Source organism: Bufo gargarizans, chromosome 5 (genome assembly GCF_014858855.1).
Source record: "Bufo gargarizans isolate SCDJY-AF-19 chromosome 5, ASM1485885v1, whole genome shotgun sequence".
Classification (NCBI taxonomy): domain Eukaryota; kingdom Metazoa; phylum Chordata; class Amphibia; order Anura; family Bufonidae; genus Bufo; species Bufo gargarizans.
In genome coordinates, this window is record NC_058084.1 from 226,570,164 (window position 1) to 226,588,322 (window position 18,159).

Below are 18,159 nucleotides of genomic sequence, written 5' to 3' on the forward strand. Positions count from 1 at the left end.
ATCCAGCTTCTTGTGAAGTAAAAAATAGTTCTTTATTGGCTCATCGTAATAAAATCCACCAAAATCACAGGAAAAAGTTGCACAGTAACATGTTTCGGGCTACAGAATCCAGCCCTTCATCATGTCTTGATGAAGGGCTGGATTCTGTAGCCTGAAACATGTTACTGTACACCTCTTTCCTGTGATTTTGGTGGATTTTATACGATGAGCCAATAAAGAACTATTTTTTACTCCACAAGAAGCTGAATTCTCTCTTTCTATTGGATATTCTATTAGGCCCAGTTCTGGCCTTTTTTCTGTGCGTCGCGGATTAAAGTCAGAGGTGAGAGCTGCAGCCATTTCTACCATTGTTTTAGAGGTTAGTGAGAGGTTGAAGAGATGAGTTAGGGCTGAGATAAAGACTGTGGTGAGGTTAGGGATGAGGTAGGATGGGATTGGGTCAAGTGCACACGTGGTAAGACGTGATCTGGAGAGTAGAGTGGAGAGTTTTTCTTCTGTAATGGTGGAGAAGTGGGTTTTGGGAGAAGAGGACCAAGCAGTTGTGTAGAGGGTCTGTGGAGACTGTGTACTGAAGCATTCTCTGATATTGACTATCTATTGTTTAAAGTATGCGGCATAGTCCTCAGCAGAGACGACAGGCTGGGGGTTGAAGAAGGGAGTTAAAAGTATTGAAAAGTTGTTTAGGGCTGTGGGCCAGGCAAGATATATGAAAAGAGAAGTAGGCCTGTTTTGCATCAGCGAGTTAGGATTTGAATATTAGGAGTAGGGAGGGCCAGTTTGCATTGTTCGCCCGCTAGCACATGCGGCCTGCCATCTATTCTCACAAGTCCGGCAAGGCACAGGTAAGCCCTTACCTGTGCCGTGAGCCGGTCTGAAATCTAATGCGGTCACCGGGAGCAGGCAGTCCTGAGAACAGCCGCCGGGGGCCTTCATCGGGCTGTTCTCGGAACTGCCTGCTCTCGCTGACAGCATTTGTTTCGGATCGGCTTGCAGCACAGGCACAGGTAAGGGCTTACCTGTGCCTCGCCGGACTTGTGAGAAAAGATGGCAGCCCGCATGTCTTCGCGGGCGAACAATGCGAACTGGCCATCACTGATGAGGAGGGATTGCTTGTATGTGGTGAATTGATCTTTAGAATGGGATTTCTTCCATCGCCGCTCAGCAGCCCTCGAAGCTTGTTTGAGTTTTTTGATCAGGTTGGTGTGCCAGGGTTGTCTGTTGATTTTTCGGGTTTTGTTGTGTGTGTGAGGGGGGTAACAGTGGCCAGGGCTGGTGTGTCAGGGTTGTCTGTTGATTTTTCTGATTTTGTGGTGTGCGAGGTGTGTAGGGATTTCCCAAATGGTAGCCTTCAGATAAATACACAGTAGCCTTTTTGTGGTGGAAATCAAAGTAATAAATGTCTTTTATTGTTGGCACACCACAATTCAACAGGCGGTAGTGATTAGCTTACTTCAGCTGACACTTAAAGAAAAACACACAGCTACACAGAGCTCCACCACTGACCCTGCTGGCTTTTTGTAAGCCAGTCAAAACCCGGATTGGACCATGGGGAACAGCCAACCCCCCCTGCACTTTGGCTGCTCCCAGTAAGAGTCGGCCCGGATTAGCTTTTCACAGCTATGCTATCAAAGTGTCCATCAGCAACTGCTGAGGACATATACACTACCGGCTCCTACTTCACCGAAGCCAGGAACCTCGGTGACACATATCTTGTGAGAAACTTCCTGAGCGGTTTCAAGTGACCCAAACATTCCTAAAGTTTGAACAGTTTCACCATAGAGGGTCTTCATAGCTCTGATGCATGGTAGCCTATGTGTCCATACCTGATTGGTCAAATGTTGTTACTATGAGTCATCTATTATGTTAATGCAGAGCTCATTTGTGTTCATGCTATAGGTTAAACAAATGCTAACATATGATTGGATGTAAAGAAAGTTCAACCCCTCCTATATCAACTGTTGCTCCCCTGCAATTAAACAGAGCGAATTTGAACAAGGCACATGTTTGTCATTCTCTTTCACACTCCTGGTACCAGTACAGACTTAATCCAAGCTTACTACCGAGATCATTTACAGGGACACTAAGGTAAAGGAGTCCTATTTTGTCCATCAGGGGGTGCTAGTGTGTGGACCGGGGGAGCAGCAGAAGAGACCAATGAAGAGAAGGTGAGTAGGTTGTGGTCAGATAGGGGGAGATGCGAATTAGAAAGGTTAGATAGGGAGCAGATAAATACATAAAGCACAAATTCTTCTGAAAGCATCAGTTTAAAAAAATAAAAAAAAAGTGTTGTTTTATGTGTTTTTATGTCACTCATGCCACTGTAGTAACTAGTTTAGTGAGAAAGGAATGATCTAACACGGCCTAAAGGATTTGCGTCACATAACTCCCATTTCTACATCAAAATTACAGTTCCCATGCACTCCCTGCACATTTCCGAAAGGTTTATATACATTGTCAAGTCTCACACCTTGCAGGGCTCTCGTATATTGAATGTAGAGAATCTGCAATCAGGCTACCACAGAACATAACGACCTACAATAAGTGACGCCAAAAGGTACAGATGCAAAAAATGTATATACTTTATTAAATTACATGATTACATACATAAAAGACATTATTTTACAAAGAAGTAGCAGCAGGAAAAAAAAACACCATCCCAGTGGTACACTACACTGAAAATAATAACCTGATGATCACAAATGGGACTCTATAACATATGGCAGTCTCCACCCCCCCCCCCCCTTTTATCCCCCTCCACTTCTCCTTGCTTGATACCATTCACTACACATTTAGTATCATTTTTAGAAGTTGTTACTCAGCTCTTGATTCATTATTATTATCATCACTTTTGTTAGTTCCGATTAGTATTACATTAGTTCTTTTGTTGTCCTTTCTTATCACATATTTTCATACACATCACTTTATTCATTCATCTCACATACCACATCATTATTAGAGCAACGTCACATTCATCGCACTTACATTGCCCTCATTCATCTATTACGGAGGGTATTATTCCCAGTCTCCTTCTGTATTATATATGCACATATTTTTTTAATACTTTTTCAATGAAATATGCTCCTTGCATGAACAATTGCTGTATTATATCTTACTATGAAATGTATTTTTGTGCACCTTTTTTTTTATTCACATTATGTACAATCATGTATTGTGAAGTTCTTTTATAATCATGGATTGTGTGATTTTATATGAGATGTTGTTTGTATATATGTTAATATTGACTGATGTAGGGAATGAATATGTATATATTTGATCATGCATTGCTTTATAAAATATAACTTATTGTGATGCATACATTGTACTGTACTATATCAGTGGGTTTCATTATTTTATATATTTTTTGTATATTGTTATTTATAGGAAATACTATGAGATCATGTATATGTATAATTATGTATAAATGAGAGGTGGCATAACATGCCAAAGAGATATATATGAGAGATGCCCTATATGGAAAGCACCATAGAGCGCTTGTTCGCTCTGATTTTCTTCCCATGTGATGTGTGCAGATGATGCATGTGTGGCACCTCCCACCTGGCGTCTTGATGTCAGCCAACCACATGACGTGAGACGTCACGTGTAATGGGCCATACGAACATCCAGGTGACTAAAATATTTCAGTGATTGAATGCAACTTGATTGAGGAGAGTTCTTTATAACCTTTGATCCTCCTATATGACTACTACTTGCTTTCTATGGTTAGTACCCTGCTAGATGTCATGGTTCTACTTGGACCTCACATGCTTTGGTTACGTCTGCAGGTCTGACTGCTGTCACTATCTTTGGTAGTGACTCCTATGCTCCATAGAGAGATATTGACTGTTTTCAATATAGGAGACTGCCATATGTTAGAGTTCCATTTGTGACAATCAGGTTATTATTTTCAGTGTAGTGTACCACTGGGATGGTGTGTTTTTCCTGCTGCTACTTCTTTGTAATATAACGTCTTTTATGTATGTAATCATGTCATTTAATAAAGTATATAATGTTTTTTTGCATCTGTACCTTTTGGCTTCGCTTATTGTAGGTCGTTATTTTGATGGAGGAGCTGGTACTCTTTTGCACTTTCTGATAGTTGACCCCCATTATTGTGCCGCAACGTGTGTTGTATTGACTCATTGTAGTTTTGGTGTGGGGGCGAATGTTGGTCTTATATCGGTATTAATTTATTACAGAACATAGCTTTTTTCGCACAAATCTACAAACAAATATGTGGAATAGTTGGGGGATATTTATTTCTTATAAATACAACAGTTTTGACTAGCATTAATTACGATTTATTACGTTTTAACAAGCTGTTAACTGGCCAAACGTATCTGTGTATGCCATGGGGACAGTTCTGGCAGCAGCTTTTCTCCCAGAGAAAAAAAGGATTGAGGGTCACAGTACACATGTCAATGCAAGTCTATGGAGAGGGGGCAGGGGAAAGAGTGAGCAGGAGCTTAATGAGACACAAAGACGAAGAGACTGCTCCAGCTACATGAGCTGATATTTTCCTAAGTGCTTTATTCACAACCAAACAGATCAGCAACTCTCTGTAATGTACTCCATGATAGTGGTTCTGGTTCTTAGTAAGTTATTGAGCAGATTCTCCTGTACTTTCTGTGTATAGTGGATCATCTCTGGAAGACCACCCATCATCTCTGGGAGAACTTCAAAACTAGACATTCAGCATGCACAGGGAAAACTTAAAAAAAATGCCAGAAACCAGTCATATAATGGCCAGAAAAAGTGTTATTCCTCATGTACACACATTGTATGACCGATTGTTTGTTGAAAGGTTAAGTACACTAAGCGCTGTTCAAGAAAACTGTAACAGATACTCTAATGCAAACTTTGCTTATGGAGTTTAACCATTTTGTGGCAATAATAATAAAAATAATGACTCTTTTCACATGAAGAGCTGAAGCAAGCATTGTCCAACACCACAACTTTCTAGCAAAGTGGATAGCTTGCCACATTAGTTTTTCATTTTCCTTTAAAGATAAAATGTAGACAGAAAGCTATGCACAAAAAACAGATATCTATTTATCTATATCTATTTGAACTTTTTTTTTTCACAGTGCTGTAACTCAGAAAGCGCTTTCTACTTTTCTGTCATGGCTTCTTGCAATCTTTTAAATTTCTTGACGTCTACACTTAATTGCCAGTACTTTAAGTAGATCCACATTAGCCTGCCATTTTCACGCTTATTAGTGTTTGTCAGTTCAGCACAATAGTTGTCATGTTTAAAGATGTCAATTAAGCCATCTGTCATCCCCACCTCTGCAGCTACTGGATTGCTGGCAGCTTTGACAAGCATTTTTTTTTCTATTTCTAATCTATTTTTTTTACTTGCTGTCCAACTGCAATAAATGTTCTGTCTCTCTTTCAGCGCATCTTCAAAATCTTTTAACAAGCTTTTGGCTTTCGTCTGCCATTCTTCTTCCCTCTCACAGTTACTTGTATACAATCCTTGTTCTTTGTTACTCTTCTGGATATCCTTTATTTCCTGTTTTAGCTGGTCTCTCTCAAGTTCCATCTGCCTTCTCTCTTCAACAAGCTTCTTGCTTTGAACAATGAGGGCATGGCGATAACTAAGTGTTCTGTTTTGTTCTTTCTCAAGCTCGATTTCCAAGTGAGCCACTGCACGTCTGTGTTCCACAATAACATCTCGATATTTTGTTTCAAGTTCCTTCTCCACAACGGTCACTTTTTCAAGATATTCAGATGTGGCTTTTCTAATTTCTTTCTCAGATTCTTTTGACCAAATCCACCCTGGAGATTAGAACATAACATTTCACTGACACAATATTCTGAATTCTGAGATAACATAAAAAGCAGCTGAAATAATTAATTTGTAACATAATTAGGGGAATGTCTAGTGATTTATAATCCAGTCTGCTAGTGCATTGACTGGAAATGGGCATTTGATACCACAAAGTAGCTGCACCACTATATGCAGGTGACATTTTAAGTGCAAAAGCGTGCATGGGCAAAACTATATGAACTCCCTTAATTTGTGGGTTTCCCTATTTTAGAAACACTCATTGGTTAAATATCAAGAATACTGCCATATAACCTCCAAAAGTAACTGTTTGCACCCACAACATAGATCAGTACAGCAGCCATGTGATCTCCTCTATTGAGTAAGACAGCTATGTCAGTTGTTATATGGCCTTTGTATGAAATGATGCTTATGTATACAGAATACAAAATATATATGGACAAATGGTACAGGGAGGCAATGTACAAGCTGAGCCACAACTGCATTATTTACATGCAACCACTGCCAGAAAATGGGACATAAAATCATCAACATTTTAACTGGCTGAAGATGCTGGACGACTATAAGCCAAGTGCTCAGCTGCCACATAATGATGAACATACCCTGCCCTCTCCTGATTACTTTGGCACACTTGCATAAAGCAGGCCAAGGGCTGTAATATACAACTGCAACCACACTCTAATGGCACAGGTCAGAGCTAGTGCAAGTGACAGAGTTCTGAGGTTGGCGATTGGCCACAGCAGACACAGGACCAAGACACTACCAGTCAGTCAGGTTCCCTTTTAATTTTGCACAAAAAGGTGGTACATGTAGCTGTGCATGGCCTTCCTCTCATTGGTTGCTTGGTGCACACAGAGGAAACAAGGAGCAGCACACTATATGTGCAGAGTCTGCTTTCCTAAATGTAGATGCCCAACGGCATAGGTAGGTTTAGAGGAGGGCATGACTGAGACCACCTTGAGCTGGTAGCAGGGCAAAGATGTCTTTTGATCAAAAAAGATTGGCTGAGAGTCTCATATTTTATCATATCAGAGTGAGGGCTTAGTCTATGTATAATATTTGCATCTATTGTGTTAGTGCATTATTTTCAGCGATTTCCCTTTGAGTGCATAATACACACAATTCTTGTTAATGTTCATTTGTGTTTGATTAAACGGATAATCCAATGAAAAATGTTAATCACCTATCCATAGGATAGGGATCCCAAAACAATCAGTTGGGTCCCTCAGTGCTCTTTCTGAATGGAGCTTTAGAGGGTAAGGCAGTCCACTGCTTCATTCACTTCTATAGTCCTGATAGGTCTATATTGAAATCACACAGAAGTGAATGGAGTGATGGACCTACAGGCACACTCTTCCTTTTAAAAATTTTTTTTTTAGGAGAGGAGACTTAGAGACCCCTCTCTCTCAGTATTGCAGAAGATCCCAGAGGTTGTCATCCCCAAAACCTGACATTTTTCATCTATCCTGTATATGCCAACCGTGCACTGAAAGTACATAGAATGGTCTTACCGTTTACTGGCAACAAATGGTGTCCCTACCATCACTATTTCAAATTCAAGAACACACATCTAGATACTCTGGGCAAATTTAGGGAGGGTACCTTCCAGGGGCATAAACAGAAATCATAGCAGGAATACAAATTGGGTCCCCAGGTCGCACACATAGCCCCTCCCACTACCTATTCCTGGTCCCTCCCCTTGCTCCATGAACCGTGCTTACTGCAGTGTTTTACAAAGTGTGCCCTCAGAGTCGTACTGGGGTTACAAAATAGGCACACAAACTGTACCAGCCACATATGATGAAAAAAATTAAGGTGTGCAATGTACATGGAGGAGCATTTTGTTTAACTTTTCAATGCCCCTACATAAACCAACACAAAAAAGGAAATAAAAGTGGAACCAAAAAGTGCTTATTCATGTGGTCATTACCCTCCCCAACAGCAACACATACCATGATAAAGCTCAAAATACCTGCCCAGTAGCATTTGATACCAGCGTGCCTCCTGAAATACCTACCCAGCGGCATCTGCGTGCATTGCATTGCCAAATTACCTCAACTTCACCATATAAATACAACATTGCAGTGAGGAGCAGTGAGACTGGAGTTAAAGGGAGAGAGTCTTCATGTAGAATGGAGGGAGTAAAAGGAGGTGTGATGTCACAGGTCACATGATGCAAACGGTCAGATGTTAAGAGGTGTAATAGATGCAGTGTGTACAGATAGTATAGTATATCCAGGAGTGTACTGATATGTGTTACAAGGTATAAATTACACCTCATATCAAATATCAGTACACTGCTGTATATACTATATATCTGTAGTGACTGTGTTATGCAGTATGTGTGTGTGTGTGTGTGTGTGTGTGTGTGTGTGTGTAGTATATACAGCATTGTACTGATGTCAGGGGTACGAGGTATAAAAAGATGCAGTGGCTACAGGTATATAGTACACATAGCAGTGTACTGATATGCGAGTTATGAGGTACAGATATGCATTCAGTTATACATTTGAAGTATGAGAATCAATGAGACATGAAGTACTAATTCAGAGTAAAAAAAATATATATATACAGTACAGACCAAAAGTTTGGACACACCTTCTCATTCAAAGAGTTTTCTTTATTTTCATGACTATGAAAAATGTAGATTCACACTGAAGGCATCAAATCTATGAATTAACACATGTGGAATTATATACATAACAAAAAAGTGTGAAACAACTGAAAATATGTCATATTCTAGGTTCTTCAAAGTAGCCACCTTTTGCTTTCATTACTGCTTTGCACACTCTTGGCATTCTCTTGATGAGCTTCAAGAGGTAGTCACCTGAAATGGTCTTCCAACAGTCTTGAAGGAGTTCCCAGAGATGCTTAGCACTTGTTGGCCCTTTTGCCTTCACTCTGCGGTCCAACTCACCCCAAACCAACTCGATTGGGTTCAGGTCCGGTGACTGTGGAGGCCAGGTCATCTGGCGCAGCACCCCATCACTCTCCTTCATGGTCAAATAGCCCTTATACAGCCTGGAGGTGTGTTTGGGGTCATTGTCCTGTTGAAAAATAAATGATGGTCCAACTAAACGCAAATCGGATAGTATAGCATGCTTCTTCAAGATGCTGTGGTAGCCATGCTGGTTCAGTATGCCTTCAATTTTGAATAAATGCACAACAGTGTCACCAGCAAAGCACACCCACACCATCACACCTCCTCCTCCATGCTTCACGGTGGGAACCAGGCATGTAGTGTCCATCCGTTCACCTTTTCTGCGTTGCACAAAGACACGGTGGTTGGAACCAAAGATCTCAAATTTGGACTCATCAGACCAAAGCACAGATTTCCACTGGTCTAATGTCCATTCCTTGTGGTCTTTAGCCCAAACAAGTCTCTTCTGCTTGTTGCCTGTCCTTAGCAGTGGTTTCCTAGCAGATTTTCTACCATGAAGGCCTGATTCACACAGTCTCCTCTTAACAGTTGTTTTAGAGATGTGTCTGCTGCTAGAACTCTGTGTGGCATTGACCTGGTCTCTAATCTGAGCTGCTGTTAACCTGCGATTTCTGAGGCTGGTGACTCGGATGAACTTATCCTCCGCAGCAGAGGTGACTCTTGGTCTTCCTTTCCTGGGGCGGTCCGCATGCGAGCCAGTTTCTTTGTAGCGCTTGATGGTTTTTGTGACTGCACTTAGGGACACTTTCAAAGTTTTCCCAATTTTTCGGACTGCCTCCCGGCCTGCCTCCTCTCTGCTCCCTACCGAGCCCTTGTAGTTGTAAGTAGCGCTGATTATGCAATTACTGGTATATACATAATTAACCATTACAGAATACAGATACGATTATACAGTGAGCGGGGCCCGTAATACGGTACCTCTTGAAGCTCATCAAGAGAATGCCAAGAGTGTGCAAAGCAGTAATGAAAGCAAAAGGTGGCTACTTTGAAGAACCTAGAATATTACATATTTTCAGTTGTTTCACACTTTTTTGTTATGTATATATACGTGGGATACATGTGTTAATTCATAGTTTTGATGCCTTCAGTGTGAATCTACCATTTTCATAGTCATGAAAAGAAAGAAAACTCTTTGAACGAGAAGGTGTGTCCAAACTTTTGGTCTGTACTGTATATATATATATATATATATATATATATATATATATATATATAGTTTTTGTATTCATCACTTTTTTGGTCTAGGGTCATGTTCTCACTGATGGCATAGGTTTCCATTACCATTTTTGACTTATGGATCTATTTTTATAAAGTTACAATATTACACAATACAGTTGTTTATTTTTGTGTTATAGCAATATAGAAGGGGTTTGTTTATGGGGTTGTGCATATATTGCTAATGGTGAAGGCTATATGGGGGCTCTATACTATGCTGCTCTGCCTGTATATATTTCCCTGATATGCTGTACGATTGAGCTGACTATTAGCAATTTTGATCTTTGTGCCCCCCATATATTGTCCTTCATATGTGGTTATCTTTCCACTTTCCTCTATACATTGTCTCCACCTGGCATATGCGCATTGCTCTGGTGCGCTGTCTGGCTGGCATTGTAGTGACGCTCCTATACCTGGCTGTCTCAGGGCCGGCCGACGTGCGTGTCATGTAATCGGATCCGGGGCAAGGAGGTGTGGCTGTGTGATGTCAGATGCGGCTGCCTCCCTCCTCCTGGTCTGGTCATGTGATGCGGTGGGCGTGCCTCGCCTTGCTCTGTAAGCTGGGTGGCACGTCTTTATGATGTCATCCCTGCAACACTGGGCTGATGCGCTAATCAGCTGCTAGCTGTGGACCACACCATTTAAGGACGAACTCAGTTTGTTACTTTGCCTCCTGACGAAGCCTCTCCAGGTGAAACGTACATCGAGGTGCAGCTTTTGGTCACACACTCTGGGTCCAGCATATCATGGGTAATACAGGTTTTGTTGTTTTGCTCAGTTAGTTGTTACATTTCTTTTTATATCTCTATTACCACCTGCACTTGGCACACTTGCCTCTGTCTGTATTGTACAGTTCAATGGCTATGTGCATACCTTATGCGGCCATCCCGAGTTTTTGGGTGGGCTAGTTTGCCTTGTGCTATTGTACATTTTTTCATTTATCTTTCTGTGCATGCAACATACATACCAGTACATGTTACTTTGAGTGAACCTACAGTTCTCACAATTTTCATGCTGATGTATACCTAGGGCTGTGACATCTTTTTCCTTGCCAGTTGGGTGTTTGGGAGAGAGGTTGTATCTGACCTCCTCCTTGTATTCCCCCCCCCCCTGTACACTTGTGCCTTATGTTTCATATATTGTTTGTTATGCGATCATGTCTTAATAAATTACATATATTTTATGTGTGTGTCTCCCACTTTTCTTTGGGGTTATTGGTTTTGTTTTTGGGTTGGCTCAGATGCATCTTTCTAACCTGGGAACTACACTATTTTCTGTGCAGTTCCTTTACTAGACGGAACAAGACCTTAAGGCTCCATTCACACGTCCATAAAGTGTTTTGCGGATCCACAAAACACAGATACTGGCAATGTGCTTTCCGCATATTGCGGACCGCACATCGCCGGCACTAATAGAATATGCCTATTCTTGTCCGCAATTCCGTACCACATCGTGCTGCCCCATAAAAATGAATGGGTCCGCAATTCCGTTCCACAAAATGCGGAACAAAATAGTGGACGTGTGAATGGGGCCTTAGCTTAAAGCACTCATGACAGGGACTCTGGAGCCTGTATTGAATGTAATTAAGGGGTGGGGCTTTTCATCCACTTTGGGCCCCCCTTCCCCATGGGTCTCATAGCAGCTGTGTGGTCTGCCTCCATTGGCAGTACGGCACTGGGATCTTTCCTCAGGATATATAAACAATGCCACACCTGATGCTCCTTATCTAGTGCAGTTAGCTCTGACTCTCTAGCTCTGTAAGCAACGTTTAGGGACCCTTCCAAGGTGGAAATGATTACACCTTCTTTTTTAGGGCCCATCGAGAACAGGGATAGACATTCCTCACGGTGGGGTGGGGTGAACTTTATGGAGTGGCTACTCTGTGGCAGTGGCGTAGTGTGGGTTGCCAGCACCCGGGGCAAGCCAAGTATTGCGCCCCCCCCCCCCCCCAACCTGTGACCACACCCCTTTTTACAAATAATGCAGTAGATGTCACCTGCAGTCCTATGTAACACTACAGATAACACAGGGATAACTCTCTGAGTACAGATAATGTAGTAGATGGGTGTGAGGCCCCAGAATTCAGAACACACACAGTGTGACCTGAAGTCTGGGGCCAGGCTTCGGCAGTGTGGCCAAAATTCTATATCCCCAACCCTTCAAAACATATATTTGGATGGACATAACATACATTGCTATGAAATATACAGGAGAATACAGCACCATACCTGTTACATCCAGTGACATCTCCTGTGATGTAGACTTTCCGCAGCGTCTTCATTCAGAGATGGGACCGCCATGATAACTTCTTTCAGCCGCGTCTCGTCTCTGTATAGTTTCACAGAAAATGTTTTGGATTTCTCACTTTACTATCATCCTCAGATAACAGATCTCCCCTCACCCCCATAGTGCCCATGCCTATAATGCCCTCTGTATAATTATAATATACACTGGCCCCTCTGTATTATTATTATTTCCTCCTCTGTATTATTATTATTATAATGGCCCCCTCTGTAGTATTATAGTAATAATTATGCCCCCCTTCAGCCCCTCCAGCATACAGTCCCATGTAAGATACAACCTTCCCCCTGCCTTCAGCCCCTCCAGCATACAGTCCCATGTAAGATACAACCTTCCCCCTGCCTTCAGCCCCTCCAGCATACTGCCCCATGTAAAGATACATCACTCTCCTGCCTTCAGCCCCTCCAGCATACAGTCCCACGTAAGATACATCATACCCCTGCCTTCCAGCCCTTCTTGCAAACAGTCCCATGTAAAATGCATCACTCGTCCTGCCTTCAGCCCCTCCAGCGTACAGTCCTATGTAAAGTACATCACTCGTCCTGCCTTCAGTTTCTCCAGCATACAGTCCCATGTAAGATACATCAAACCCCTGCCTTCCAGCCCTTCTTGCAAACAGTCCCATGTAAAATGCATCACTCGTCCTGCCTTCAGCCCCTCCAGCATACAGTCCCATGTAAGACACATCACTTCCCTGCCTTAGCCCCTCATGCATACACTCCCATGTAAAATACAAAACTCCCCCTGTCTTCAGCATACAGTCCCAAGTAAAATTCAGCACTCTTCCTGCCTTCAGCTCCTCCAGCATACAATCCTATGTAAAGTAATATCACCCCCCCCGCCTTCAGCCTCTCCAGCATACAGTCCCATGTAAATAATATCACCCCCACTACCCTCACTTCAGACCCCTAACAGTCTCCAGTACAAAGATTATTCCTTCTCCCTTCAGCCCCCAAGTAAAAATAACAGTCATTATTCTTCTCCACATACTGACCTGCTGCAGACTCTGCTCCTCTCTCCAACATCCTGCTCTGTAGAATCTCCAGCTCATCTTTAGGCCACGCCCCCTGGATGACAAGACTCCACCTCTTCCCCTGACATCATAACTCCTAGGATCAACTCCATTCTAGACACTAGGGTCGCTCTACTGCCTCATAGGCTTCAGGCAACTAGCCTAGCATGAGGAAGAACTGAGGGGACAAGAGCCATAGGCTCCTATGGCCCTCATTGAAATTTCAGCTGCCTGGCGCCCCCTGCCACGGCCCCCCCACGCTACGCCCCTGCTCTGTGGTAGGGCTTGTAAGGCAACAAAGCCCGGCAAAGTTAACAGGGCTGGTCTTCTTCCTTAGCCTTAAATTTCAAACATCGTGGGAAGGCCACCAACAATCATCAGGAACCGGTAAGACCATTCTACTGTATGTATTTTAATCACAAGGCTGGCATATACTGTGTTAAGGATTAATACATGTTTAATGTACAGTAAATGTGATCCAGTTAACATCGGCAAATGGTTTGATTGACCGTGCTGTATATTTTTCTGACCTTGTTGGCATATTTTAACTATTTTATGCATAATATGAGTCTTTTTTTAACTGAGAAAATCTCTTACTAGAGGTTAAAGGGGTTTTCTGAGATTTTTCTACTGATGGCCTATATAGAGGACAGACACCCGAGACCCCAACGATCAGTTGTTTGAGAAGGCACCAGCGCTCCTGTGAGCACCATGGTCTTCTAACAATTTTTCTTAAAGTGTAACTGCCATTCCATTTTTATTTGTGCAATGTGTAGGGGCAGTGATGTTATCCATTTTTGTAATATACTTTCATTACCAAAATCATACATTGCTGCCGTTCTGTGGGCTTTCCGCATCACAGATGCGGCGCGGACCGAGTGAATGGGTCCGCAAATCTGGAAATGCGGAACAGAAGCACGGTACGGAACCATACGGAAGCACTACGGAGTGCTTCCGTGGGGTCTCGTCCCGTACTTCCATTCCGCAAAAAGATAGAACATGTCCTATCTTTTTGCAGAACGGCCGGATCGCAGACCCATTAAAGTGAATGGGCCCGCGATCTGCTGCGGCTGCCCCACGGACTGTGTTCATGCATTGCGGCCCGCATTTTGCGGGCTGCACACGTTCGTGTGCAGGAGGCCTTAGAGCCATTTTTTTATGTAAATGTACGATTTCAGTAAGGCTAGTTTTACACTAGCGGCAAGGGACTACGTGCTGCCGCTAGTGCACGCGTGCCCCCGGACTACCGTTCCGCCTCTCGACTATAATGGGGGCTGACGGCAGCGCCACTATGTACTTTTATTCTGGCCGCCTCTTGGCATGTGCTGCCATCGGAACTCCGCCCCGCATCCATTATACTCAATAGGGCCGGAGCGGTAGTCCGGGCCCACGTGCACTAGCAGCAGCATGGATCCAACAGGATGTTCACCTGCCGGAGTCCCTTGCTGCTATTGTGAAACTAGCCTAATTAAATTATATTACAAAAATGGTTACACTTTAAGCCAGTTCATTGGTCTTGTGACCAAGGCGCAGCTCATCCAAATTAAAGTGACTTGAGATGAGCTGCTATACCAAGCACAGCTGCTATGCTTGGTAAGCTATGCTGTGCTTGGTAAGCATGGAGAAGGCCACTCACAATAGTGCCGATGCTTTCTCAAACAGCTGATTGGAGTGGGTCCCGGGTGTCAGACCCCCACCAATCACATACTGATGACCTATCCTCAGGACAAATAATAGTAAAATCTATGAAAACCCTTTTAAGGCCTCTTTCACACTTGCGTTGTCCGGATCCGGCGTGTACTCCACTTGCCGGAATTACACGCCGGATCCGGAAAAACGCAAGTGTACTGAAAGCATTTGAAGACGGATCCGTCTTCAAAATGCTTTCAGTGTTACTATGGCAGCCAGGACGCTATTAAAGTCCTGGTTGCCATATTAGGAGCGGGGGAGCGGCATACTTACAGTCCGCGCGGCTCCCGGGGCGCTCCAGAATGACGTCAGAACGCCCCATGCGCATGGATGATGTGCCATGCGATCACGTGATCCATGCGCTTGGGGCGCCCTGACGTCACTCTGGAGCGCCCGGGAGCTGCACGGACGGTAAGTATGCTGCTCCCCCGCTCCCCACTACACTTTACCATGGCTGCCGGGACTTTAGCGTCCCGGCAGCCAAGGTAAACCACTCTAAAAAAGCTAAACGTCGGATCCGGCAATGCGCCAAAACGAAGTTTCAATGGGCATTAATTCCGGATCCGGCCTTGCGGCAAGTCTTCAGGATTTTTGGCCGGAGCAAAAAGCGCAGCATGCTGCGGTATTTTCTCCGGCCAAAATACGTTCCGGTCCGGAACTGAAGACATCCTGATGCATCCTAAACGGATTTCACTCCATTCAGAATGCATTAGGATAAAACTGATCAGGATTCTTCCGGCATAGAGCCCCGACGACGGAACTCTATGCCGGAAGAAAAGAACGCAGATGTGAAAGAGCCCTAAGTTAGATTGTTTTTTTCTGTGTATACCAATCACCCCCCCTCTTCCCCTCCATGTCTGTGCTTAAACCCTTCAACCCGGGCCTGTTTTCACCTTCCTGCCCAGGCCATTTTTAGAAAATCTGACATGTGTGACTTTATGTGGTAATAACTTTAAAACGCTTTTACTTATACAGGCCATTCTGAGATAGTTTTCTTGTCAAATATCGTACTTCATGACACTGGTGAAATGGAGTAAAAAAAAAATATTTTTTATTTATAAAAAAATACCAAATTTACCAAAAATGTCTCTACTTTTATAATAGATAGTAATACCTCAAAAAATTGTAATTACTTTACATTCCCCATATGTCTACTTCATGTTTGGATCATTTTGAAAATTAAATTTTATATTTTTGGTACGTTAGAAGGCTTAGAAGTTTAGAAGCAAATCTTAACATTTTTAACAATATTTCCAAAACCCGAATTTTTCAGGATCAGTTCAGTTATGAAATCACTTTCTGGGGCTTACATATTATCCCATAAATCACCCCATTTTAGAAACTACACCCCTCAAGGTATTCAAAACTGATTTTACAAACTTTGTTAACCCTTTAGGTGTTCCACAACAGTAAAGGGCAAATAGAGATGAAATTTCAGAATTTCACTTTTTGGGCAGATTTTTCATTTTAATCCATTTGTTCCAGTAGCAAAGCAAGGGTTAACAGCCAAAAAACCCTCAAAATCTATTACCCTGAATCTGGGATTTACAGAAACACCCCATGTGTGCTCAAAAACAGCAGGCTTCATAGTGGAAGGAGCATCATATGGCTTTTGGAGAGCGGATTTAGCTGGAATGGTAATTGGGAGCTATGTCGCATGTGAAGACAGTCTGAAGTGGCCCTACAGTGGAAACCCCCAAAAAGTCACCCCATTCTGGAAACTACACCCCTCAAGGAATATTTCAAGGTGTGTATTGAGCACTTTGACCCATTGGGCATTTCACTGAATTAGAAAAAGCTTGGCTATGAAAATGAAAAATTAAATTTTTTTCCATAAAAAGTTGCTTTATACCCAAATTTTTCACTTTTTACAAGGGGTAACAGGACAAAATGCACCCCACATTTTGTTCCTCATTTCCCTCCGAATACACCAACACGCAATAGGTGCTCATAAAATGATGTATGGGTGCATGGCAGGGTCCAAAAAGGAACAAGCGCCATAGGGCTTTTGGTGGACAGATTTTGCAGGATTGACTTTTGGGAGCTATGTCGCATATAAAGACACCCTGAGGTACCCCTACAGTGGAAATCCCCCAAAAAGTGACCCCATTCTGGAAACTACACCCTTCAAGGAATATTTCAAGATGTGTAGTGAGAACTTTGTCCTCAAAAGGTAAAACATGGAATTGGATGTGAAAATGAAAAATTAAAAATTTTTCAAGAAAAATTGACTTTAGCCCCAAATTTTTCACTTTCAAATGGGGGAACTGGAGAAAATGTACCCCCTAATTTATTGCCTTTATTTTCTCCTGATTACAGCAATACCCCATATATACTTGTATACTGCTATATGGGTGTACCACAGGGGTCAGAAGGAAAGGAGCACCAAATGGCTTCTGGAAGGCAGATTTCACTGGAATAATTCACAGGCGCCATCTTGCAATTGAACACACCCTGAGGTAACCCTAGAGTGGAAACCTCCAAAAATTGACCCCATTCTGGAAACAATACCCCTCAAGGAATATTCCAAGGTGTGTAGTGAGCACTTTGACCCATCAAGCGTTTTATGGAATTAGGAAATGCTTGGCTGTGAAAATGAAAAATGTTGTTCCTAAAAAAGTTGTTTTACACCCACATTTTTCAATTTCACAAGGGATAACAGGACAAATGCACCCCACATTTTGCTCCCCATTTCCCCCTGAATACGCCAACACCCAATATGTGCTCGTAGCCTGCTGTATTGGCGCACAGCTGGCCGCTACAGGCAAATTACAATTTGCAGGCCTGAATTGGCAGACATGGATTTTAGCTGACAGGTCGCATAAAAAAAAATTCCAGAGGTCCCCAGAAATGAAAAACCCCAAGAAGTGACCCCATTTTGGAAAGAACACCCCCGTACGGACATTTAAGTGGTAGAAAGGGTACTTTTTACCAAATAGGTGTCTCACAGAAGGCCGAAATACTAGAGAGGATTTCAAAGCACACATTTGTAAAAATGAAAAAATACTAGCAGACCTCAATTTTTCACTTTCATAAGGGGGTTAAAGGAGAAAATGCAACCCAGTATGTGTCCCCATTTTCTCCCCATTTTGCAAACACCCCATACAATTTGCAGGCCTGAATTGGCAGACATGGATTTTAGCTGCCATGTCGCATTAAACATTTTTCCAGAGGTCCCCATAAATTAAAAACCCCAAGAAGTGACCCCATTTT

The 18,159-nt window shown here is 42.8% G+C and overlaps 1 protein-coding gene across 2 annotated transcripts in view; it reads right to left on the minus strand.

The window, feature by feature from the left end:
- Window positions 1-4,234: 4,234 nt before the first annotated feature.
- CCDC127 (coiled-coil domain containing 127) overlaps window positions 4,235-18,159 on the minus strand; it is a 183,768-nt gene continuing 169,843 nt past the window's right edge. For both annotated transcript variants that reach the window (XM_044294249.1, XM_044294248.1), the window contains one exon: window positions 4,235-5,778. In XM_044294249.1, the coding sequence (XP_044150184.1) occupies window positions 5,108-5,778 (671 nt within the window). In that variant the 3' untranslated portion in view covers window positions 4,235-5,107. The remainder of the gene's footprint in view (window positions 5,779-18,159) is intronic.